General features: G+C 37.0%; 1 protein-coding gene across 1 annotated transcript in view; it reads left to right on the plus strand.

Annotated features, from left to right (window-relative positions):
- Window positions 1–10693: 10693 nt before the first annotated feature.
- LOC147571463 (EF-hand calcium-binding domain-containing protein 13-like) overlaps window positions 10694–27760 on the plus strand; it is a 134212-nt gene continuing 117145 nt past the window's right edge. Inside the window, 5 exon segments of the mRNA XM_086696352.1 lie at window positions 10694–10766; window positions 13333–13476; window positions 21966–22015; window positions 22017–22041; window positions 27292–27435. Of these exon segments, the coding sequence (XP_086552478.1) occupies window positions 10694–10766; window positions 13333–13476; window positions 21966–22015; window positions 22017–22041; window positions 27292–27435 (436 nt within the window).

Here is a 27760-nt window from a genome sequence, read left to right on the forward strand (position 1 = left end):
CAGTGGAATTTGGACAGGAATTGCATTTAATATATAAATCACTTTGGGTAGTATAAGACATTTAAAAAATATTAATTCTTCCAGTCCACAAACACAAAACATCCTGCCGTTTATTTGTGTCTTCTTCAGTGTTTTTCATTAACGTTTTATGGTTTTCGGTGTACTCATCTTTCACCTCCTTGGTTAAATCTGTTTCTAAGTATTTTGTTTTTTGATGCTATTGTAAATGGGATTGTTTTCTTAATTTATCTTTCTGATAGTTTCTTGTTAGTGTATAGAAATACAACTGATTTTTGTCTATTGATTTTGTAATCTGTTTGACTTGGGTACAGATCAGAGGTTCCCATGATCCCTACTCAGGTTTAATTAATTGCTAGAGCATCTCACAGAACTCAGGGAAACATTTATGTTCAGCAGTTTATTAAAGGACATGACTGAGTATACAGAAGAATAGTCCCATGAAGATATTCATTGGGTGAGGTTTGGGAGGGTCCCAAGCACAGGAGCTTCTGTCCCCATGGGGTTGGGGTGTGTCACCCTCCTAGTCTGTGGATGTGTTCACCAACCTAGAAGTTCTCCAGAGAGGGGAAGGGGACTGGAAATGGAATTAATAATTGATCCTACCTACATGAATAAGCCTCCATAAAAATCTCAATAATATAGGCCTGTTCAGAGACCTTCCAGGTTGGTAAACACCTCCACATACCAGGAGGCTGATGTCCTCCCAAATCCTTGGGGACAGAAGCTCCTGTGCTAAGATCCTGCCAGACATTGCCCTATGTATCCCTTCATCTGGCTATTCACCTGTATCTTTTATCATATTTAAAAAAGTAAACTGGTAAACATATGTAACTATTTTTCTAAGTTCTGTGAGCTCTTGTAGCAAATTAATCAAATCCAAGGAGAGTCTTTTGGGAGCCTCTCATTTATAGGCGATGAGTCCGAAGCACAGGTCACAATCTGGAGTTGTGATTGGCATAAGTGGGGTGGGAGCAGCCTTGTGGGACAGATCCCTTAACCTGTGGAATCTGACAGTATATCCAAGTAGATAGTGTTAGAATTGAGGTAAATTGTAGGACCCAGTTGGTGCCACACCCAGTTGGTGTGGCAGAGAATTGCTTGGTGGTGGGGAAGAATACCTCACACATCTGGTGTCAGAAGTGTTGTGAGTGTGGTAGTCGTGGAGGAGTAAAGGAGAAACACAGAAGAAGAATGGGTTTTTCCCTATCACATTTGGGGTATCACATGTGGGGTGTCACATTTACTGTTTTGCCTATGTTGAACCATCCTTGAATTCCAGAAATAAATCCCACTAGATCATGGTCTATGATCCTCTTAATGTACAATTGAAATATTAGTATATTGTACTAATACTGTACAATATTAGTATTGTACTAATTAGTATTAGTATTGTATTGTACTAATATTGTACTAATATAATGTACTATTGAAATATTGTGTTGAGAATTTTTGCATCTATGTTTATCAGGGATATTGGACGGCAGATTTCTTTCTTGTAGTGTCTTTGTCTGGTTTTGTTACCTGTAATGTTGGCCTCATAAAACAAGTTTGGAAGTGTTCCCTCCTGTTCAGTTTTTGGGAAGAGTTTGAGAAGGATTGGTGTTAATTCTTAAATGTTTAGTAGAAATCACCAGTGAAGCCATCTTGGACTTTGTGGGGAGGTCTTTGATTACTGATTCAATCTCCTTACTAATAATTGGTCTGTTCCCATTTTCTATGTCTTCATGATTCAGGCTTGTATGTTTCTAGAAATTTATAAATTTCTTTTAGGTTATCTAATTTGTTGGCATATAATTGTTCATAGTAATTTCTTATGAGCTTTAGTATTTCTGTTATCAGTTGAATGTCTCCTCTTTATTTCTGATTTTGAGACTTTTCTTTTTTTCTTAGTCTAGTAAGATTTGTCAGTTTTGGTTATTTTTTCAAAAGACAAACTCTTAGCTTCTTTTATCTTTTCTATTGTCTTTTTAGTTTATGTTTCTGAGCTTGGTTATTTCCTTCTATTAACTTTGGGCTTAGTTCCTTTTTTCCTTCCAGTTCCTTGAGGTATAAAATTAAGTTGTTTATTCGAGATCTTTCTTTTTTCTTTTTTTTAAGTTTTATTTTTTAACGTTTATTCATTTTTGAGACACAGAGACAGAGTGTGAGTGGGGGAGGGGCAGAGAGAGAGGGTGACACAGAATCCAAAGCAGGCTCCAGGCTCTGTGCTATCAGCTGTCATGTGAGATCATGACCTGAGCCGATCGGACTCTCAACCAACTGAGCCACCCAGGTGCCCCTCTTTTTTCTTGATGTAGGTGTTTATCTCTATAAACATTTTTCTTAGAACAGCTTTTGCTGCATCCAGTCAGTTTTGGTATATTGTGTTTTCATTTACTTTGTCTCCAGGTATTTTTTATTTCCCTTTTGATTTTCTCTTTGACCAATTGATTGTTCAGGAACATAGTGTTTAATCGCTACATATGTGATTTTTTCAGGTTTTTTTCTTGTAATTGATTTCTTGTTTTATACCTTTGTGGTCACAGAAGATGTTTGATATGATTTCAGTCTTCTTAAGATTTTAAAGACGTGTTTTGTGGCCTAACAAATTATCTATCCTGGAGAATGTTGCCTGTGTGCTTGAGAGAATGTATATGCTGCTGCTGTTGGATAGAATGCTCTCTATATGTCTGTTAGGTCCATTTGGTTTCCAGTATAGTTGAAGTTCAGTGTTCTCCTTCATTTTTCTCTAGTTAGTCTATCTACTGTTGAAAGTGGGGTATTTAAGTGTCCCTTACTATTGCTGCATTGCTGTCTATTTCTCCCGTCAGATCTGTTAGTATTTGTTTTATATGTTTAGATGCTCTAATATTGGATACATAAACACTGCAGTTGCTATATCCTCTTGATTAATTCACCCCTTTATCATTATGTAATGATTCTTGTTTGTCTCTTGTTATAATTTTTGGCTTAAGAACATACATTGAGGGGCACATGAGTGGCTCAGTCGGTTGAGCGTCCGACTACAGCTCAGGTCATTATCTCACGGTTCGTGAATTGGAGCTCCTCATGGGGTTCTGTGCTGACAGCTCAGATTCAGATTCTGTGTCTCCCTCTCTCTCTCTGCCCCTCCCTCAATCATGCTCTCTCTCTCTCTCTCAAAAATAAACATTAAAAAAAAAACACGTATTGAGGGGTGCCTGGGTGGCTCAGTTGGTTAAGTGACTGACGTTCGCTCAGGCCGTGATCCCATGGTTCATGGGTTTGAGCCCCGTGTTGCTCTCTGTGCTGACAGCTCAGAGCCTGGAGCCTGCTTTGGATTCAGTGTCTCCCTCTGTCTCTGCCCCTCCCCCGCTCACTCTCTGTGTCTCTCTCTCTCAAAAATAAACAAACATTAAAAAAATTAAAAAAACAAAAAATATTTATTGAAATTTATTTTGTCTAATATGAATATAGCTAGATTTGCCCTCTTTTGGTTTCCATTTTCATGGAATATCTTTTTCCATCCCTTCACTTTCAGTCTATAAGTGTCCTTAAAGCTGCAGGGAGTCTCTAGGAGGCAGCAGATATTTGGGTCTTTTTTTTTTTTTTTTTTTCTTTTAATCTATTCAGCCACTCTGTCTTTTGATTGGAGAATTTAGTCCATTTACATTGAAGGTGATTATTGATAGGTATGGATTTACTATTGCCATTTTGTTGCTTGTTTTCTGGCTTGGTTGCTTGTTTTCTTTGTTCCTTTCTTCCTCTTACTCTCTCCCTTTGTGATTTGATGATTTTCCCTAGTGATATACTTAAAATTATATTTTTTAACTTTTAAGTAATCTTTACAACCAATGTGGGGCTCAAACTTACAACCTCGAGATCAAGAGTCACATGTTCCACTGACTGAGCCAGCCAGGTGCCCTTCTAGTGATATACTTTGATTCCTTTCTTTTTATCTTTTGTATATTTACTGTAGGTTTTTGCTTTGTGGTTACCATAAGGCTTATATAAAACATCTTATAAGCCTATTTTAAACTGGTAACAACTTAACTTCAAATGTATACAAAAGTTCAGCATTTTTACACCTCACTCTCATTTTGTTTTTGATGTCACCACTTACGTCTTTTTATATTTGTGTATCCATTAACAGATTATTGTTGTTATAGTTGTTTTAATACATTTATCTTTTAACCTATATGTGAGTTATATGTGATTTACCTTCCACCATTACAAGATGTCAGTATTCCGAATTTAACTATATGTTTACCTCTACCAGTGAGATTTACACTTTCATTTGTTTTCATGTTACTAATTAGCATCCTTTCATTTTAGCTTGAAGAACTCCCTTTAACATTTCTTTTTTCTTTTTTAATGTTTATTTATTATTTTTGAGAGAGAGAGAGAGAGAGAGAGAGACAGAGAGAGAGAGAGAGAGAGAGACAGACAGTGTGAGCAAGGGAAGGGCAGAGAGAGAGGGAGACACAGAATCTAAAACAGGCTCCAGGCTCTGAGCTTTGAGCACAGAACCTGACGTGGGGCTCGAATTCACGAGCTATGCGATCGTGACCTGAGCTGAAGGTGGACGTTCAACCGACTGAGCCATCCCGGCACCCCCACTTTAACATTTCTTATAAGGTCAGTCTATCTAGTGTGATGAACTCCTTTAGCCTTTTTTTTTTTTTTTTTTTTTTTTTTTTTGTCTGGGAAACTATCTGTCTTTCAGTTCTGTAGGACAGCTTTGGGGGGTAGAGTACTCTTGGTTGGCAGGTTTTTGTTTTTGGTATTTTTTGCCCCCAGGATTTTAAATATACCATACCACTGCCTTCTGGCCTGCAAGGTTGCTGCTGACAAATCTGGTGATAATCTCATGGAGAATCCCACTATTCCTTTATGTTCAGTGACAAAAGGCAAAATAATTATTTCTAGAACATCGCAATAAAACTTGTCACCTAGGAAGGAATGGGAGATGGTGGAAGTGTTCCTTTACATTCTTTCATTAGCACTGTAAAACTAGGTTACCTGGGAGACACAATGCCCTAGAAGAATAGGGTACAGAACAAATGTTTTCACTTATTCATTATTTATAGTAAGTCATCCCAATTCTGTAAAATGTTTGAGGCAGCTCATAACATAAACACACTTATACTTTAGAAAAATAATAAAGGATTTGAAAAATCATGTAGTAATGTGGAAATCATAATTGTTCCAGAAATATGAAGATCTCAATGGAGATATATGGGTAGAGGATGGGTGATATAAAGTAGCAGTAGATTCTAGATTATGACTCACTTGTGTGTTATAAAATCAACTTAGGAGGTCACTAACTGGTATTTTGTTTAAAAAGAAATTCGAATAGTATTGAAGACACTAGAGTGTTTTTCACATAATAAGTATTACTTTGCGAACTTACTTCAGTTCTCTCTCTTTGTATACGTGTACTACATCTCAATAGAAATGTATTTTATACTCTGGGTCATAATCAAAAGAGTTAAAGTCATTCCCTGTGTGAGTGGAGGACTGCAGAGGAGACTAATAATAGGGCAGATTCAGGGGGGCTAAGAGCAAGGTAATGGCGCTCCGAGGGCAGGAATTCATGGGATTGGACTTAAAGGGATAGAGAGTCAAAAGGGCAAGGTACCTGCTAAGGAAGGGCAGTGAGGTAGGTGCATGATAAAAATTACCTCTATATCACAATTTTGCTTGGGGCCAAATTCATCTGAAGATGTTATAGATTCAATCCATTCATTGTCCTTCGTATTACTTAAGTAGCCCTTGTATAGCAGGTTACTCTAAAAAGAAGGAGCCACTTCTGCTAAAGAGCTTTTAGTTTTGCTTTTAGTTCCTTTATAAGGAAGAATAAGGTATTTCTTATAAAATACTGAGTTATAGACCAATTGATGGGAGTTCTGAATAGGAACAAGCCTGTGGTTGTTTGCATAGCGACTATCAAATTTATCTACACGTTAAAATCACCTGGCTATCTTTTTTAAGTTTTAATTTGAATTCCAGTTAACATATAGTATAATATTGGTTTTAGGTGTACAATTTAGTGGTTCAACCCTTAATCTGTTGAAGTTAATCTGATCAAGTCTTTAAAATTCTACAACCATGGTGATATAATTAGCAAAATCCAGACTGTGGAAAATCTATAGGACAAATTGCCTGGCAATAGTGATAATGAGGATGATAAAAGACATGGAAAAAGAGCCTATAGGTAAAAAAGAGATCTAAATAAGACACATCAATCAACAAACTGTAATGGTGACCTTCCTGAATCCTGATGCAGCGTGTTAATAAATTTTGACATTTACGAAACAATTGGAAATTTGAACACTGATCATGTTTGATGATACTAAGAAATTATTGTTAACTTTTAGGGTGTCATAATTGTGTTTTAAGTGTGTTTTTTTTTAAAAGAAAAAACACCTTGGGGCACCTGGGTGGCTTAGTCAGTTAAGCGTCTGACTTCTGCTCAGGTCATGATCTCGCAGTTTGTGAGTTCGAGCCCTGCGTTGGGAGCCTGGGGCCTGCTTCGGATTCTGTCTCTCTTTCTCTCTCTCTCTCTCTCTCTCTGCCCCTCCTCTGCTTGTGCTCTGCCTCTCTCAAAAATAAACATTAAAAATTTTTTTTCAAAAATAAAAGAAAAAACACCTTGTAGAAATTAATATTAAAATTTTCACTCATGAAATAATATGATGTTGGAATTTGCTTCAAAATAATAAGAAACGGGAGTAGGGATATAGCTGAAATAGGATTGGCTATTATTGAAGCTGGGTGATGGGTACATGGGAAGCTTGTCACATTATTCTTTTTAACGTCTATTTATTTTTGAGAGCCAGAGACAGAGCATGAGTGGGGGAGGGACAGAGAGAGAGGGAGACACAGAATCTGAAGCAGGCTCCAGACCCTGAGCTGTCAGCACAGAGTCCAATGCGGGGCTCCAGCCCATGAACCATGAGATCATGATCTGAACCAAAGTCAGACACTTAACCGACTGAGCCACCCAGTCGCCCCAATCATCGCATTAGTCTGTCTACTTTTGTATATGCTTGAGATTTTCTATAGATAAGAGATGAAAAAAAGAAAAAGTAAGAAAAAAAGCAACTCAGGAATTATTCCAATTTTCTGTGCAATTTAGGTATGAAACATCAATATTCCTCTGTGGAGAAGAGAAATCCTCTGATTTTTCAGGAGAGAAAAAGTTCAGAAGAAAGAAAAGTTTACAAGTACAGTTGCATACTGAAAGAACTGAGGTACTTATGATCTGAAAATATTTTACTTTTGAGCGTTGTTTTTAGCTTTCAAACATTCCATCACATTTTAGTCCAAGTATTGAAATGTCACATCAATCAAAATCATTTTTTTTTTTTTTTGAGAGAAGAGAGAGAGTGCGAGCAGGGGAAAGGGGCAGAGGGGCAGAGGAAAAGGGAGAGAGAGAATCCTAAGCAGGCTCCACACCCAGCATAGAGCCTGACATGGACTTGATCTCATGACCATGAGATCATGACCTTAACTGAAATTCGTGCAGACACTTAACCTACTGAGCCACCTAGGTACCCCTGAAATGTCACAATCTTAAATATTTCTTCTTTCTCTTCCTTCCCCTGTTCCTCCTCTTTTTCTTCTTTTTCTTCTTCCTCCTCCTCCTCCTCCTCCTTTTTTTTTTTTTTTTTTTACAAAAAATGTAACAAGGAACCCATTCAGAAGAATATGACATTTTCCCCTTCCTTCTCCATTAGATCTTTATTTTTATTACTTTGCTCTCTGTTAACACTTCTGCTGTTGTAACAGTGACCCTGAGCATTCCTTGGCTGTGGCAGCATAACTTTAATCTTGGCCCCCATCTTGCTCTGTATATGGTCTTCTCCCCTGTGTTTATATCTCAAGTCTCCTTCCATTTTTATAAACACTTCATTGTATATCTCATCTTGAGATCCTTAACTTTGTTCCCTCTCCACAGACCTTTTATCCAAATAAAGTCACATATACAGGTTCCAAGGAGTAGGATATGGACATATCTTTTTGGGGCCACCATTCAGCCTGCCTCATTCACTATATGATGTACTTAGATATACTGTCTATCTCATCTGGGTAATTTCTCCCATCTGCTTTCTAGTTTATCTTTCTCCAGCTGAATCTAATCTCTAGTTTAAACTGTCTATTGAGAATTTAATTTCAGTGCCTATATTTTTTACCTCTAGAAACTTTATTTGGTTCTTCTTTTTTTTCAATTAAAAAAAATTTTTTTAACGTTTATTTATTTTTGAGACAGAGCAAGACAGAGCACGAACGGGGGAGGGTCAGAGAGAGAGGGAGGCACAGAATCTGAAACAGGATCCAGGCTCTGAGTTGTCAGCACAGGGCCCGATGCGGGGCTGGAACTCACGGACCGCGAGATCATGACCTGAGCCGAAGTCGGACGCTCAGCCGACCGAGCCACCCAGGCGCCCCTGGTTCTTCTTTCTAAAAAGAATTTTTTTTAACATTTATTTATTTTTGAGAGACAGAGAGAGACAGAGCATGAGCAGGGGAGAGGCAGAGAGAGAGGGAGACACAGAATCTGAAGCAGGCTCCAGGCTCTGAGCTTTGAGCACAGAGCCTGACGCGGGGCTTGAACTCACAAACCGCCAGATCATGACCCGAGCCGAAGTCAGACGCTCAACCGACTGAGCCACCCTGGCACCCCCATTTGGTTCTTCTTATAATCTGCCTTATGTCATGTTTTTTGGTCATGTTCTTTAGTTGTTTCAAGACTGATACCTGATAAAGATAATATAAAGTCCCTGGGGGATCTAAGTCTTCTGTTTATTGCTTTGTCTGCTTCTTACTCATTAACTTATGTCCTTGGGTACTTTGTACTTTTTGTTTATTTTCTCATATATTGTTGATCTAAATCTGTGGGAATCTCACGTGAGTCTGGATCTAGAGTATTCTCCTCCAAGAGAATTTGAATTCTCTTCTGCACTGCACTTCAGAGATGTGATGAACATGGGACAACTTTAAATGACTTTTTTGGTTTCTGTGCTCCTACCCCACATATTTAGTGTAGATTTGAGTTCTGTACTCATGTGTGGGTAGATCTATCACCATAACTAATCCAGAGGAGTACACTTTCTTCTCTCTCTCTCTCTCTCTCTCTCTTTTTTTCCAGCCTGGAGCTGAGACAAAGACAGATTTTACTCTGCATACTTCTGTGCTTCAAAAGGGGCCTAGACTCCATGTAAACAAGGTTCTAGACTCCACGTAAAATTGAAGACACCTATTATTACAGTCCTCGTTTTCTAAAGTGATGCTTTTCTGTCTACCCAGCTACTTGCCACTTTTGAATCATGCTTATGCATACATGTTAAGTGGATAATTTTCTCAATCATGAGGATGATTTAAAGCATGAGTACCTGTGTTATTTGAAGAACTGTGTTGATTCTCCACATTATTTTGCTCATATAGTCAAAGCCCATATATGTAGCCTAGAATCTGGTGGTCTTCTCTTCACTATACCATAGATTTGTCCTGCTTTGTGAAATCCACTATTTTAAATTGACACGACATTAATTAGATGATTTAGTTGCATACTTAGAAAGACATGACTCTGCAAAAAAAATTCCATAGTTTATTTAAAATTTTAGTGTATGTAAACTCTAATTCCATTACAAAAAGCAATTTTACATCAGTGAGGAACCCAGATATGATTAGCTGTCTTTTTAAGAGGTTTATTTTCCAGTAATGCTGGCTTACCAGTGTGATCTCAGGCACCCACATTCCTGCATTTGGCTCTAGATTGCCTCTTCCTCAGTGAAGCTGTTGAAGGAGAAGATGACTAAGAAAGAAAGGTCTTCACTCAAGTTTCCGAATCAGTACAGTGTTCACAAGGCTTTATCACCCCTTTGTACATCTTCCTCAGTTATTCGGTATTTAAATCATTGTTTTTTTCCCTTAAATGTTGCATTAAGATTTGGGTTTTTCTTTCCAGAATCATCTATCATTTCCACATAAAGTATGCAAAATAGTTTGTGCAAACTAAGACTATGCTCTAGGGAGGGTGGCGTAGAGCTAACTAAGATCACTGTATGTGGAATTCACAAACTTAACGTTGAGTCCTTATCGACCTCCCTTGCTAGCTTAGGCTCTTGTACAATTCACTTTCTATCTCTGGGCCTCAGTCTCCACATCTGTACAAGAATCTTGTACTAGACGGACCCTTGAGATTCCTTCTAACACTAACATTCTATGATTTGAGTTATTTACGTGTTAGGGGATTAGATAAGTCATCTTTTCAAAAAATTTTTACTGACAGGTTGTGGCATCTGGGATTCTTTGCTATTTAAAGATACTCTTGTTTTTCCTTACTATAATAACTTTCTATAAAATTTGCTGTGACTTGAATTAAGAGTAGCAAAAATTGGACGACAGCCAAAGGATAGTGAATCATGGGCACTACTTACTGACCAGGGTAAATTCTGCTCCATAGAGAGATGTCTAAAAGAAGCAAGGTGGGAATTCTGGGATGAAGAGTATATAATTCACTGTCACTTGGATGGTCTTTCAATAAAGGTTTTTATGGAGTAAGAGACTGGAGAATCTCAAACTGTTGATAGGCTTGCTAGTATTTTAATGGAAAAATGGCATAAATACTTTGTGTGTGTGGTGTTTTGTTTTGTTTCGTTTTTGTGCTGCTTTCTAATGTGGCTGTTTCTTTGACAGGGAAAGGGAAATGCTTTCTAGCCTCTGCAAGACATCATGTAATGAAGTACCTCAAGGACACTGACACTCACAAGAATTAAGCGGTAATAATGGATTCTAGAACTTCTTGAATAAATTCCCTGATTGTGTACATTTTAGAAATTGTTTCCGTGATTAGTGTCGCTTTCTTTACTCCTAATGGCATATGGTATCAACTAATATTACATGATGTGACAAATGCTGTAGTCTGTGAGTAAGCATGAGCAAACTAGGTAAAATAAGTATTCATAAATATCTTTTTTTAGAAATATCTTCTGTCATATTGATAGGCAAAATGTAACATATGTGCTTATTTTAGTTAAAATATTTCGGGAAAAAAGTCTGACTATTACATCCAACGAATATATTAGTAAGCACTAGAGTCACTGATTTTACTAGGATTTAGTTCTTGGTACATAGTACCCTTCGCTTCTTTTTTTTCCCCCTTCGCTTCTTGACACTGAACTCTCCCGTATCTTGGGCCTCTTCTTTATATTTATGGAGTCATTTAGCACATTTTTCCTTTCTGATCATCATATTAGGCATCTTTTTATTTTTTTTTTTTTTTCATAAGTAATCTCTGTGCTCAACGTGGGCCTTAAACTCACAACCCTGAGATCAGAAGTTGCGTGTTCTACTAACTGAGCCAGCCAGGTGCCCCTATGTTAGGCATCTTTTCTTTTTCTTTAAATTTTTAAGGTTTATTTATGTTTGAGAGAGAGAGAGAGAGAGACAGACAGAACGTGAGCAGGGGAGGGGCAGAGAGTGAGGGAGACACAGAATCGTAAGCAGGCCCCAGGCTCTGAGCTGTCAGCACACAGCCCAATGTGGGGCTTGAACTCACGAACCACGAGATTATCACCTGAGCTGCAGTCGGATGCTTAATCAACTGACTCACCCACGTGCCCCAGACATCTTTTATCCTCCAGTTTTATTGGGATATAATTAAGATGTAGCACTGTGTAAGTTTAAGGTGTATAGCATAATGACTTGACTTACATATATTGTCAGATGATTACCACAGTAAGTTTAATTAATATCCATCATCTCATATAGATACAGAAAAAAAGGAAAAAAAGTTTTCCTCACGAGGAGAACTGTTAGGATTGTAAACAACATCCATAGCCTTCCCTATTTTCTCATTGGAGAAGATTCCCTTTCATGTCACTAATCCCTTCACTCTTAATTTTCTTCCATTGAATTTTCTTCTGCTTCCTCAGGGACTGTGTCAGTATTATACTGTATGTTTTTCAAAGAAGCTTCTTTTTTTTTTTTTTAATTTTTTTTTTTTCAACGTTTATTTATTTTTGGGACAGAGAGAGACAGAGCATGAACGGGGGAGGGGCAGAGAGAGAGGGAGACACAGAATCGGAAACAGGCTCCAGGCTCTGAGCCATCAGCCCAGAGCCCGACGCCGGGCTCGAACTCACGGACCGCGAGATCGTGACCTGGCTGAAGTCGGACGCTTAACCGACTGCGCCACCCAGGCGCCCCCAAAGAAGCTTCTTGAAAGAGTTGGTTTCCTTAATTATTTATTTACTTCCCATTTCACTGAAACCTGGTTTCCACCCCTAATACTCTACTAAAACTCCTGTTATTAAAGCCATCGTGGGGCGCCTGGGTGGCTCAGTCGGCTAAGCGTCCAACTTCGGCCCAGGTCATGATTTTGCAGTTCATGGGTTCGAGCCTCACATAGGTTGTACTGACAGCTCAGAGCCTGGAGCCTGCTTCAGATTCTCTGTCTCCAGCTCTCTCTCTGCCCCTCCCCAGCTTGCACTCTGTTTTTCTCTCTCTCTCAAGAATAGATAAACATTAAAAACAAAAACAAAAACATTGTTACCAATATGTTAGTCTTTCTCTGGTATTTAGCACTGTCATCTAGCACCTCTTTTTCTGAAAACTAAGGGTAGTACCCACTGAACTAAATTCAGTTTAATTCAACAGACATTTTTTGAGGATCTGTTCTGAAGTAGACACTGGCACTTGAAGAATGAAAAACCTTGCCCCCTAGAGCCTGATAGTTGAGTGAGGGATATTGACATGCAAGCAATCACAATACCAATGGCTTTGTCTGAGATATGTACCGAGTGATAATGGGAGCATGGAAGAAGGATTTAAACATTCCCAGGGAAAATTGTGACTGCCTTTGCTATGTGAGCTTTGCATGACTTTTCTCAGTTTCTGAGAGTTGTTTAGGAAACCTGTAGACTTGGAGGTCATTTACTCTAGACATACCTAAATAAATCATGAGATTGATTTAAAAAATTTTTTTTCTCAACGTTTATTTATTTTTGGGACAGAGAGAGACAGAGCATGAATGGGGGAGGGGCAGAGAGAGAGGGAGACACAGAATCGGAAACAGGCTCCAGGCTCCGAGCCATCAGCCCAGAGCCTGACGCGGGGCTCGAACTCCCGGACCGCGAGATCGTGACCTGGCTGAAGTCGGACGCTTAACCGACTGCGCCACCCAGGCGCCCCTTGAGATTGATTTTAAAGCAAAGAATTAGAACACAAAGACTTGCTCCTCTTTCTTCCTTTACTGATCATTGTTTTTTCATTGGGAGAGAGTGTAGCGGGGATGACGATAATTATTCGTTTGAATTAATTAACCGTTTTGTCGTGTGTATTTAGCACTTCAGAAGGCCTGTAAAAGTTTTAGCAAAATTCAAAGTGGTAAAATTTATGTGAATGATCTGCCAACGATCCATCACACCTTGAAGATTTTTATAAGTGCTTCGGAAATGCAAAAGGCACTAAAGACTGTTGCTATTGATGGTAAGTTTTGTGTTTTCATTATTAGTTTAAGGTTTGCAAACATGGATGTAAGTTATATGTTGGTCAGATTAATTACAAATCATAGGAAAGCTAAGCTTTATAATATGTCCTAAAAACGTTTTTTGCACCTTTACGATAATATTAAAAAATTGGGCCTCCAGTATAATTGGATTGATTGATTACCAGATTTGATTATGACATACTTTCATCAACATCTGATATTTTTAGACTTTTAATTTTTGCTACTTGCATACGATAGGGAAGATTTCTTAAGGCAAAGTGTTTGAGTATAAAAGACCAGATTAATATATTTAACTATGTTAAAATTAAGAACTTTTATTTATCAAAAGACACTTTAAAGTAAAAAGACAAGTTATGAACTTGGAAATATTTGCAATTCACAGAAGTGACAAAGGATTAGTTTTCAGAATGTGTAAAGAACTCATAGAAATTAGTAACAAACAATGGAATGGAAAAGTGAGTAAGACTCACGGATAAGAATATCACATACAAGAAAATATATGTAGCCAATAATCATATAAAAATATTTTCCATCCTCAGTAGTCAAAAAAATGCAAATCAAAATCCTAATAATTTTATTTTAAAACATCTGGAAAAGTAATTGTTCTTTTGTTGTCAGTGTCCAATACTTTAATCAAAGAGGTAAATAATAGAGAACTGATTACATTTACAGATCATTCCAAGCTTATTAAGGAGGAGAGATAAGTTTAGAATAAAAATGGTATAGGTAAGTTGAAGGATTGGTCAGAAATAAAATAAACTTAATACACACAATGGCACAGTAATACTCTGAGGTTAAAAGCATCAAGCTACTCAAATAAAAGATGTGGATTGGTTATTATAAAAAATTTGTAGATGGAGAATACTAGGAGTCAAATGGACCACCAATAGAATGTTACTTAGCAACCTAACAGGAATTGACAAGTTGCAATGGTGTCATTCGTCTATCTATCCGAGTCACCCCAACATTTTTTGAGTGCCTACTGTACACAACTTTCAGAGGGTATAAAAATAAAATAATAAATATAAATCTAACTTTTAGAAAGACTAAAAAGCAACTCTATTTTTTCTGACATGTTTATTTACCCATATGTTAATTCTCTTGACATATAATTTTTTGGGGATTTATTATTAAAATAATTATTCAAAGTGGAAATAACTTTATTCTCTGAAAGCATAGGAGAATAGAAAGGAGAAAATAAAACTTATGTGTAATCCCACTACCCAGAGCTGAACTTTGGTATTTTTACATATATTTTTCTAGGATTTTTCTAAGCATGTGTGTGCGTGTGTGTGTGTAACTGTGGTATATACATACGCATAAACACATAATTGGAAAATATATATGTTGACTCACATGCATACAATTTTGTTACCTTTTTCTATTAACTTTATATGTTAGGCAACCTTCCATGTAAACAAATATAGATCCACACTGCCTTTTTAAATATTTAATTTTTTTTTTTAACATTTATTCATTTTTGAGAGAGAGAGAGAGAGACAGAGCATGAGTGGGGGAGGGGCAGAGAGAGTGGGAGACACAGAAACAGAAGCAGGCTCCAGGCTCTGAGCTGTCAGCACAGAGCCCGGCGTGGGGCTCGAACTCACAAACCGGGAGATCATGACCTGAGCCGAGGTTGGACGCTTAACCGACTGAGCCACCCAGGCACCCCAACACTGCCTTTTTAAATGGCTGTGTGCCGGGGTCCAGCCCCAGCAGGTCCAGGGGTTCCCGAAGGATGCACGGCGTCGGCGAAAATAACAAATGGACACGGACAACAACAGTGTGTTAGACTGGCCGCTTTATTGCGGCAAACGTGGCATTATATTTGTTAGCAATTTCCTTGTAGCGTGCGTCATCTATGTTTCTTGGCTTTACCTATTTCTAAAAATGTTCCTTTGTGTAATCACCCATTAAGGGACAACATGGTTATTTTCTTGTAACGTTACAAGAAATTGATTAATTTCTTCATATTATTTTCATTATGTATCTACGTTTATTTATAGTCTATAAAGCGTTTGCTTTGCTATTTTCATGAAAGGTCATCTATCTCTCAACACCTCAAGTGGAACATTTACAGGGACATGACTTCTTAATTGTTTCTTTGAACCATTTGCGTATAAGGAACAAAAGTTATTCGCTTTGGTCTGGGGTGCCGGGAGGGAGCCAAGAGGGCCCTGGGAACCCACGCCTTCTGCGCTCCCAGGGAGACAATGTATACCTAGGAACTAATGAACCCTTCTGTACCGTAACCCACCAGGTCCAGTTATCATCTGGAATGCCTCCTGGGGGCCAAGTGGGCCTAGGGGTTGGAGTAATTTGTATCCATAGATACATTCCTTTGTTGCCAGGGTGGGGATTTCAAATCCATTTGTCCCCCTCCCTGGCTGGGAAATATATGGGGCTATCCTTCCTTTAGGTAGAGGAGTCTTTACAGGGGGTGGCAAGGGCTGGATGTAGGCCCGCATAATTTCCCTGCGGAATCTTCTTTCTTTCCCCCGTGGTCCTTTTCCCAGGGGGCCTGTCATGGGCAATTCCCCAACCGACAAATCCCCAGTATACTTTCATTGGTAGGGGGGCTGCCCTGACCAATGCTAAGGCCAAATTACATAAAAGCAGGGGTACAAGAAGCTTCACTGTCGGTGGGCCACCATGCAGTCCCGATCCATCCATCACCCGGGCCCTGCCATCAGGCTGGTTGGAGAGCTTGGCTTTTGGCAGCTGTGAATTATTCTGTGGAACAGGTCAAAGCACAAAAACAAATTGTTTTGAAAAATAAGCTATATAACAAATAATCTAAATAAATATGTTATTTCTAATATTTTTGCTGTTATAAGCAGGGTTTTTTCTCTTTATCTCATCAGACAAAAGATAGGTCACTAAAATTGAAATTGCTAGGTCAAAGGATGTGAACATTTTAAGGCTTTTAAGTAATACTGTTATTATAAATCTTTAGAACTTTAGATTTCAAGACTTCAGATGTAGTTTCTTCCAGTTACCTGGATTTACAGTTGGGGAAACTGAGGGACAGAAAGATAAAAGTCTACTCCAAAGCCATACAACCTATTTTATTTTATTTTATTTGTTTTTATTTTATTTTAATTCTAGTTAGTTAGCATACAGTGTTGTATTAGTTTCAGGTGTACAATATAGTGATTCAGCAATTCCCTATATTACGCAGTGCTCATCAAGATAAGTATCCTTTTCATCCCCTTCACCTATTTCATCCATCCCCTCATCCACTTTCCCTCTGGTAACCCCCAGTTTGTTCTCTATAGTTAAGAGTATGTTTGTTGGTTTGTCCTGTTCCCCACCCCCGCCCCCCACCACTTTGTTCATTTGTTTTGTTTCATAAATTCTACATGTGAGTAAAATCATATGGTATTTGTGTTTCTCTGACTGGCTTATTTCACTCAGCATTATACTCCCTAGCTCCATCCATGTTTTTGCAAATGGCAAGATCTAATTCTTTTTATGGCTGAATAATATTCCTCTGTGTGTGTGTGTGTGTGTGTGTGTGTGTGTATCACATCTTCATTCATCTGTCGATGGACATTTGGACTGCTCCCATAATTTGGCTATTTTAAATAATGCTGCAATAAACCTAGCGATGCCTATATACCTATGAATTAATGTTTATTCTTTGGGTAAATTCCCAGAGGTACAATTACTGGATCATATGGTAGTTTTAATTTTTTGAGGAATCTCCATACTGTATTCCACAGTGGCTACACCAGTTTGCATTCCCACCAACAATGCACAAGGGTTCCTTTTTTTTTTCTACATCATTGCCAACACTTGTTTTTCCTTGTGTTTTTAAATTTAGCCATTTTGATAGGTGTGAGGTGATATCTCATTGTGGTTTTGATTTGCATTTCCCTGATGATGAGTGATGTTGAACACCTTTTCATGTGTCTGTTGGCCATATGTAGGTCTTCTTTGAAGAAATGTCTGTTCCTGTCTTCTGCCCATTTAAAATGGATTATTTGTTTTTCTGGTGTTGAATTATATAAGTTCTTTATATATTTTGGATACTAACCCTTTATTGGGTATGTCATTTGCAAACATCTTACCCCATTCAGTAGGTTATTGTTTAGTTTTATTGCTTGTTTCCTTTGCTGTACCAAAGCTTTTTATTCTGTGGTAATCCCAGTAGTTTATTTTTACTTTTGTTTCCCTTGCCTCAGGAGATGTATCTAAAAAGATGTTGCTATAGCTGATGTCAGAGAAATTACTGCCTCTGCTCTCTGTTAGGATTTTTATGGTTTTAGGTCTAACATTTAAATTCTTAATCCATTTTGAACTTTTGTGTATAGTGTAAGAAAGTGGTCCAGTTTCATTCTGTTGCATGTTGCTGTCCAGTTTTCCCAACACCGTTTGTTGAAGGGACTCTCTTTTCCAAATGCATATTCTTGTCTCCTTTGTTGAAGATTAATTGGCCATTTAACTGTATGTTTACTTCTGTGTTTTCTATTCTGTTCCATTGACCTATGTGTCTATTTTTGTGCCAGTACCACACTGTTTTGATTACTACTGCTTTGTAATATAACTCGAAATCTGGAATTATGATACCTCCAGCTTTCTTTTTATTTTTGAAGGTTGTTTTGGCTATTTGGAGTCATTTCTGTTTCCATACAGATTTTAGGATTGTTAGTTCTAGTTCTGTGAAATGCTGTTGGTATTTTGATAGGGATTGCATTACATTTGTAGATTGCTTTGGGTAGTATGGATATTTTAACAATATTCTTCTAATTCGTGAGCCCGGAATGTCTTTCCATTTGTTTGTGTTATCTTCACATTCTTTCATCAATGCTTTATAGTTTTCTGAGTACAGATCTTTCACCTCCTTGCTTAAGTTTATTCTTGGTATTTTATTCTTTTTGGTGCCATTGTACATGGGATTGTTTTCTTAATTTCTCTTTCTGCTGCTTCATTATTAGTGTCCATACAAACAATTTTAGATAACATATGTTAGTTTAAATTTGTATTCCTTAATTTTTACATTGAAAAAAGTGTAGACCTATATTGAATATCTTGGTAAAAATTGCAAATACAAGAAAAAGTTTAATAACTGAATATAAAGGTTTTTTTTGTTTTAAGTTAGTATTTTTAGCTTAAAGAAGTTTACAAATTACAAAATGGAAATTATCTCTTCACCTCAATCTTTCACTACAATTCTTCATAGTACACACTGTTAATAATTTGGTAGGTAGTCTTCCTGGATATTTGTTATATACCTTTTAATTGGTCTCATATTGATTAGTGGTGAAGTTACCTCTAAAATTTTTGCTATTACAAATAATGCTATAAAGAGCATCCTTGTTCATCAATTCTTGCACATTTGTGTAAATATTTTTATAGGATAGATTTCTAGAAATGAAGAAGCTGGGTCATAGGATATGCATATACCTATAGGAACATGGTTTATGTCAAGTCATGTTATCTTGTCCAGCTTTAATGAGATATAATTGACAAATACAAATTGCATATATTTAAAGTGTACAACGTAATGATTTGATATACATATACATTGTGAAATGATTACCAGCTATCAAGTAAATAACATCTCCATCACCTCACATAGTTACCTTTTTTGTGTGTGATGAGAACACTACTCTCTTAGGATATACTCTCTCAGCAAATTTCAAAGATACAATATAGTATTATTAACTATAGTCACCATGCTGTACATCAGATTCCCAGAACTTGTTCATCTTATACCTAAAGTTTGTATCCTTTGACAAACATCTGCCCATTCCCTCCACCCTCCAGAATATGTCATATACATAGAGGTTACATTTTCTTTATTCATCTGTTGGTGAGCATTTAGGCTGTTTCCATTTCTTGGCTATTGGGCATAATGCTGCAATGTTTGAAGTGCACATAGCTCTTTGAGATAGTGCTTTTATTTCCTTTGGGTATCTATCCAAAAGTGAGCTTGCTGGATGATATGATAGTTCTGTTTTTAATTTTTAGACAAAACCTCCGTACTGTTTTTGGAATTGGCTATTTCAATGGATTTTAAATTATCTGCGTATTTTATAGTTTTATTGAGGTATATACTTGACATATTTAAAGTCTACAATTTGAAAATTTCTACATATGTATATACTTGTGAAAACTCAATCCCATTATACCCCTTGGTAAGCCCCCATTCTCTTTCCACAACCCCCCCTCACTACTTCCCAAGCAAACACTAACCTGCTTCTGTCACTACAGATTGTTTGTATTTTCTAGAACTTTATATAAATGATATCATGCAGTAAGTACTCATTTTTTTTAGTTTGATTTCTTTCACTCAGCGTAATTATACTGAGATTCATCTATGCTTTGGTACATATCAGGTTTATTTCTTTTTATTGCTAAGCAGCGTTCTCTCTTATGGATGTACCATGATTTGTTCATCCATTCCTTAATTGATGATGTTTGGATTGTTTCTGGTTTTTGGCTATTACAAATAAAGCTGGTGTAAACATTCATTTATGTGTCTTTGTGTAGTCATATACTTTCATTTATCTTGGGTAAATACCTGATGGTAGGATAACTGGGTCATATGGTAGGTATATTTGAATTTTTTAGAAACTGCTAAACTGTGCTTGCAAAGCAGCTGAATTATTTTACATTGTTATGAACAATTTATGACAGTTTCAGATGCTCCTCATCCTTGTCAATCCTGGAATTGGTGAGCCTTTAAAAATTGTCATTCTAATAGATGTGTGGTGTTTTCTCATTGTGGTTTTAATTTGCATTTCCTGAATGATCAAATGATTTTGAATATATCTTCATGTGCTTTTTTGCTACCTGTATATCTTATGCCCATTGAAAATGTGTTTGTGTTCCTACTATTGCGTTTTGAATGTATATATTCTGAATACGAGTCCTTTACTGGATATGTGAGAGAGAGCACAGGCAAGGGAGGAACAGAGAGGAAAGAGAGAATCCCAAGCAGGCTCTGCCCTGTCAGCACAGAGCCCTATGCGGGGCTTGAACTCACCAACTGTGAGATCATGACCTGAGCCCAAATCAAGAGTCGGAATTTAACCAGCTGAGCCACCCAGGCACCCCAATTTTTGAAGAATATCTTTCAACTTAAGTTCATACTTCTGAAGAAGTCTAGTCTACAACTATTTCTTGTATGGATTGTGCTCTTGATGTTTTATCTATAAGGTTTTTGTTTAAACCTAAGTCACATAGAAGTCAGAAAACAAATCAAAATAATTGATTGAAATTTGCACAGATGTTTCATTGTTTCTTTGAAGGAAAGGAGAAACCACTCTCAAGTTATGACACTGAAAAAGAAATTTCGAGGTAGACAACTTGACAAATTTTCCAATCCAGAAAGTGTTTCTGTGGTTTAGCAATGAGAACAACTAAGCCTTGTCAATTTCTCTGACAGTAGAAACCTGCAGACCACCAGAAGCACTGAAATGTTCTTTTATAAGTTACTTTGTTCAGATTACATTAATTTAAAATGTAAATTTATAATAAGTTTCTTCCAAACACAGATAAACCCTTTCCAAATTGGCCTCATTTACTATATGAAGAGGAAAATGACGTTAGAGTTATTTAACTTGAAGAATCTTGAAAAATTCAGATGTTCCTTGACGCAGATCTATGCTTGTCTAGAAAATGAGACAGAAGAATCCTGATTCTGTGTTTTGTCACACTTTGTAAATCTGGATTTTCAGCTCTAGTTGCTCATCAGAGATGACCTGTGCATTATCATGCAGAAAAAAAAGCTCCATAATTTCAACTTCTCATTCAAACCAAGCAATAATTTCTTACTGAAATTTTCATTTGTACAATTTAGATTTCTTTCTTTCTTTTAATAAATAGGCATTACTTTTTGCATGATAAATGAGAGGATTTTTTGGGTGAAGACTTTAATATTGTGCAATATTTTGTGCATTTGTTCAATGCATTTTGTGTGTGTGTGTGTGTGTGTGTGTGTGTGTGTGTGTGTGTAATGAGAGAGAGAGAGAGAGAGAGGAAAGGAGGAGAGGAGAGAAGGAGATGGAATGATTTGAGGCAAAGCTTTCATTAGAGTCTCATCTGGATCTGTAATCTCCCCTAAAACCACTGGTATAGAGGGTCTTAGCTAGAACACAATGAAATCAGTCCTATTCTTTTCAGGTAAAACCATTATATATGTAAAATTGACAAGTTGCATGACTTTTTTGCATCTAATGACAAGTATAAAAATTAGAGCTTTGAGTAAAGAATATTGCAGTATCTTAAATTCTAGTCTATATCATTTTGATTATTGCTGGGCACTATTTACTACATAATTAAAATGTGTAATTATGTTTTATGATAGGTTTTCTTTTTACAGTCTATATTTAATGTTAGTGCTCCTCTAGACTATCAGTTAATTCTACTCACATTTTTAGTTTGCATTTTTATCTTATATTCTTAATGAGTTTGCTAATGCAGGTTTTTTCCTTCTGTTTCTGAACCATTATTATAGTTAATGGAATGCTGGATTTTTCAGATTTCCTTAAGACTGTGAATGATGTTTTGTTATTTGGTCTCCCAGGATCCAGGTAAAAAAACGATTCTTCAAAATTGCAGAAAAGAATGATTTTGATTGTCACTGATTTTAGGGTGGGATGGTTATATGGATTTATGTTTTTTTCAGATCTCTCACATAGTGTTTTCCCCTGTAGCCTAGGTTGAGAAAAATTCGACACGAGTTATTTCATAAAAGGCACTAAAAACCTGTCCACAGTATCCTAATTTTCTATCCATAATCTCCACTTTTTCCTGCATGCAACGGCTAGATTTTCTTAACACACGATTTTTGTCATATCATTCTCCTGCCCAAAAATGTAGATGCTTTTTCCTGTGATGAAATGAATGTGGTCCAAACCCTTATGCTTGACCTCCTCACCCCCTTATAATTTTTCTTGCCACTTTCCTCTTGGTAGAATCTTTTCCAGGCAAGAACCCCGTGCTCCAGTTAGAGACACAAATGTCTATACATGCCAATTTCATTCTTGTTTCCAGGCCTTTCTTTGTTCATGTGGTTTTTTTCTTTTTTCCCTTTGAAATCTCATATCTGCTTTCTTCTCCAATGTGAATAGTACTTTCTTTGCTCTCTTTGGAATCTGCTTGTATTTCTCCCTAAAAGTTTCAGACACTGATGGATCTCCTAACAACGTTTAGTTTACACTCCTGTAAATAGCAAAGAAAGTGATTGGAAGAAATATTCCTGTTACTGATAGAAACAGTGCTTCCAATATTCTGAAATCTCTAGGGTTTGTGACCTAATTTTAACAGTTCTTTGTGTTAGAACAAATCAAAACAGAAACCAGTTCCTTGGTTTTGCCATTAGGCAAGATCAAATTCCTATAATCTGTCCTTGGGGTTATATATTTCTGTCAACCAGCCTGTACTTTCTTGGAATCAAGGATATATGAATGTGATAATCTTCATATACCTGGATAAGAAGCAAGAGGCAAGAAAACTCTTTAATGTTTATTCATTAATGTAGTGAATGTTATTTAATACATTACCGTATGCATCAATTAGCAATATAGATGTGATGCTTGGCTTGCTTTCCCTCTTTGAATTTCTTCCTACTTGGCATTTTGATGAACTCCTATAGCACTGGGTTTCCTCTTTGTCTACTTGGTTTTCAGCTTATAGCTTTTTCTTGACTATAGATTTGTAAGTGTGTTTGGGTACCTAAGTACGGCCTGCTTGTCGAGCCCCAGTTGAGCTATCATGTATTCCTTTGTTTTTGAAGTTCTGGTTTTCTATTTTGACCTATTTTTTATTTATGGTCCAGTGTTCTGAGACCAACCAAGAAGTGCCAAATTTCTTTTCTTCCTCTTAAAACAGTATGCCTAATTCTCAAATACACTATTTTTAGTAAAATATCCAAGCAATATAATAGTATATAAATGTAAAATACCCTCTTTAATCCTTCCTATCTTAAAGTTAATGTTGACTTTAGCATCTTTTATTATATGCACTTATGAATGTATATAAATATTTACATATTACATATTTTGTAAGAGAAAATGAGTTATCAGTTACTAGGCAGAAGAGAACTAGAGTACCTGGGTCTTATAGAGGCAAGTGAAAAGATCAAGCATACAGGTAGAAATCAAGAGACCCTAAGAAAATAAAAGGGGAAAATATGATCATCTTATACTTTAAGAGAAAGGGATCATGCTATGTACTTTGTTGTCTAGCATGATTTTTTTTTTTTTTTAACTGAGTAATATGTCTTGGAAAATTTTCCCCGTGCCAGTAAGTGTAGGTCAGCCTTTTACTTAAAAAAAAATTGTTTTTAAGTTTATTTTTATTTATTTTGAGAGAGAGAGATACAGAGCAAGTGAGGGAAGGGCAGAAAGTAAGGGAGACAGAATCCCAAGCAGGCTCCATGCTGTCAGTGCAGAGCCTGATGTGGGGCTTGATCTTAGCATCCATGAGGTCATGACCTGAGCCAAAATAAGGGGTCGGGTGCTTAACCAACTGAGCCACCGAAGTGCTCGATCCTTTTATTTTTTAATAGCTGCATGGTGTCTGAAAAATGTAGATATACTATAATTTATTTAATCCTTTATTGATTCTAATTATCTTCCTAGTATAGACACTTTCACAATGAATATCTTTTCTTATATTTCATACATATTTATTTTCACATTATAGTTTATACATGTATGCTTGTGTCCTTAAGTGCCTTTTAAGGCAAAATTAGTTGCCAATTATTAGGTAGAGGAGAACCAGAGGGACCCTATGTGTGCATTGGGGCATGCCTTCAACACTCAAACAGATAGTTTTCAACTCTTCCTTAGCCTTCATTTTCTGCGTGTGTATATCCTCAACGTAAGCCAGACCTGAGAGTTCAGAACCTACTCTGGTTTTCCTGGGTACAGACCTGTTTATGTGTGCAGCCATCTAGATGCTCAGGAATATGTTGGAACTTTTCAAAGACATCTCATTTCCCAGATTTTCCTTTTAAGCTTGTTTGCTAGCCTATTATTTGCCCCAATTGTTTTTTTTTTTTTTTTAATGGCATGAATCTACATTTATTGACTTGTAAATAGGTCCATGGCATATTTTTAGTGAAAAGGCAGTATACTATATGTACTGTCTTAATTGAGTGAAATGTTCACAATCGTTGATGAACGTAAAGAGACATAGAAAGGTATCCAAGTAGGATATGAATCAAAATCCATCATTTTTTGCATGCCCTGGATGGGAAATTTGTGTTGCTTTTATCTTTCTTCTTTGTACAGTTGTGGGTTTATTTGATTTTTAAAAATCATTGTGTCGGGGCCCCTGGGTGGCTTAGTCAGTGGAGTATCTAACTCTTGATTTTGGCTCAGGTCACAATCCCAGGGTTGTGGGATTAAGCCCCAAGTCAAGCTCCACATTGAGCATGGAGCCTGCTTGGGATTCTCTCTCTCTCTCTCTCTCTCTCCCTCCCTCCCTCCCTCCCTCCCTCCCTCCCTCCCTCCGTCCCTCCCTCCCTCTGCCCCTCTCCCCTGTTCTTTCTCTCTCTCCAAAAAAAAAACTTTTTTTTTAATCTTAAAAAATATTAGTATGTCATTGGAAGAGCAGCAATAGCATTTAAGAGCCAGGCTCCTGAATCTGACTGGTTTTGGTTCATTTGTCTCAAGTTTTTACTTAAACTAATTAGTTAGTATATAGTATAATACTGGTTTCAGGAGTGGAATTTAGTGCTTCATCATTTACATGTAACATCCAGTGCTTGCTCCAACTATTACCCACCACTTCAGACAGTTATAATGTTAACTAATTGCCTCTGATTGTGTTTGAGGAGTACTTCCAGGGAAAAGGCTCTTTGCCTTGGGCAAGCTTTGAGTCCCGTCAAATAAGGCAGCTTGGCAAGTAGGGTCTTCCAGGGAGCCACAAGGCAGGTCTAATAATGAGAGTTCTTAGAGAATGGGGCTTTGAAGAAGTTCCAAACTCATTCTTCTCCATTGGCTGTCAGGCTGCTGTTTTTCATCATGAGGGTAGGCTCTTAGTTTTCAAGGCTCCTGGGAAGCTGGGATGGTAAGATGGGAATAATGGCAAGCTAAAATGCCACAAAGCTCACGATTACTGAGGTTCAGCCGTTTTTCTGAAAGAAAACACTCTTTGGATGACTCTAAGCCTTTGATTTATAGCCAGAGTTTTGAAAAAAGTTGATTCTGACAGTTTGCGTCCATGTTCTCACAGCTTTTATGAAGGAGAGGATTCTCAGAGGTCCTTCCTCTGCTACTTTTGCTCGCCTGGTCAATAACAACTGGTTGGTTGGATGAGTGAATAATGCCCAGTTCTTCCTCCATGACTGTGCAAATCTAAGAACTTGTGGATCAGTAGGCTCGTTATATCCTGAATTCCGAGAAAATGTAGTCTGACAAAAAGTGATTTGCTCTCTGAAGTGGATTATGGGAATTGTGTTTCCTTATCAAATTAAGGGGTGCGGTAGTCTGAGGATCACTTAAATTTAGCATTAGGACGCAGGTATCAATCTGTTTAGATTTTAAGGAGGACATCTGTTTAGGGAAAATTCTCTCATTAATATGAATATTTTCATTTAGCTGTGTTCTTTCCAATTCATTTTAAAAAAATCATTTATTTAGGGGCGCCTGGGTGGCGCAGTCGGTTAAGCGTCCGACTTCAGCCAGGTCACGATCTCGCGGTCCGTGAGTTGGAGCCCCGCGTCAGGCTCTGGGCTGATGGCTCAGAGCCTGGAGCCTGTTTCCGATTCTGTGTCTCCCTCTCTCTCTGCCCCTCCCCCGTTCATGCTCTGTCTCCCTCTGTCCCAAAAATAAATAAACGTTGAAAAAAAAAAAATAAAAAAATAAAAAATAAAAAAAAATTATTTATTTAAAGTCAAATTAGTTAACATACAGTGTAGTATTGGTTTCAGGAGTAGAACCCACTGATTCATCACTTACATAGAATACCCAGTGCTCATCCCAACAAGTGCCCTCCTTAATACCCCTCCCCCATTTAGCCCATCCCCCTACCCACCTCCCCTCCAGCAACCCTCAGTTTGTTCTCTGTATTTAAGAGTCTCTTATTGTTTTTATCTTATTTTTCCTTTCCTTCCCCTATGTTCATCTGTTGTGTTTTTTAAATTCCATATATGAGTGAAAACCTATTTGTCTTCTTCTAACTGACTTATTTCACTTACACAATACACTCTTGTTCTATCCATATTGTTGCAAATCTTTCCAATTCATTTTTGATGTTAAGGACTGTTAGCATAAGAAAATGAAGTTTCTATGGAGAAATAGAAGACCTTTAAATAGTGGTTAAACCATTGCTAAACTCTTTGTAATATAAAAAAATCTGAAGAGAAATTTTGCATCTGTTCTGTTCTTTCTTTTACACTATTTTTTCTAAATTACATTTTAAAACAATTAATGATGCCCTCAAATTTTAGATTAAGCTGCCTTGCTATTATAGATTATACCACTGATAGATATGAAATTATTTTAGTTACAAGGCTTAACTAAGCGGTGAATATAGTATAATGAGATAATCCAGAGCTTTTAGCACAATGTTTGGCATATAAATAGCATTCAATAAATAGCACCTATCTTTGCTAATATTATATCAGTAGTGATAATAGCAAAAATTACATTTTATATTAGGAATGTGGTCAGAATTGGGCAAATGCCTACTTGCAGGTACATTTTTAGAAAACCCTATGCCTATGGAAAGGTATTGTACCCTGGTAGGCTATTGACACAAAATCAGCCCCTCCAAGAAAAGCTGTTGATTCTCATGATAAAATAACTTCTTTGTTTATTATATTTTTGCAGCATTCCAGAATGCCTTGAAGATTTTCTGTAGGATAAAAAGTGGTCGAGTTGCGACTGATGAACTGGCTGCTGTTTTGGATAGCATGGATATTCCTGTAATTCCTGAAACTTTTCAGGAAGTGATAAAACATGCTAGTATAGACAGTGAGTTATTTGAATTACTATGTAAATATATCTTTCTTGGATATCAGTGTTCTGATTCATCCTTCATCTCTCCTTCTTGATTCTTACCTCTTGCCACCTATCAACATTGCTTACTGGTGTCTGTGGTAAGAGATAGTCTAGAAAAATTAAATGAGAAATTTCTAAAATTATTAGATTTTGGTATGTTTGATAAAAATGTAAGAAAAAAATGTATTTATTTTCTTTTCAAACGTTCCTCTCTTTTCCATTTCTTGTTTGTGGAGAGATGGTTTCTTTAATGTCAAGGGCATTGGCTTCACAAATTAGGAGACCTAAATTTCTTGAA

Source organism: Puma concolor, unplaced genomic scaffold (assembly GCF_028749965.1).
Source record: "Puma concolor isolate L17-30 unplaced genomic scaffold, mPumCon1.1.hap2 unalloc_scaffold_26, whole genome shotgun sequence".
Lineage (NCBI taxonomy): Eukaryota > Metazoa > Chordata > Mammalia > Carnivora > Felidae > Puma > Puma concolor.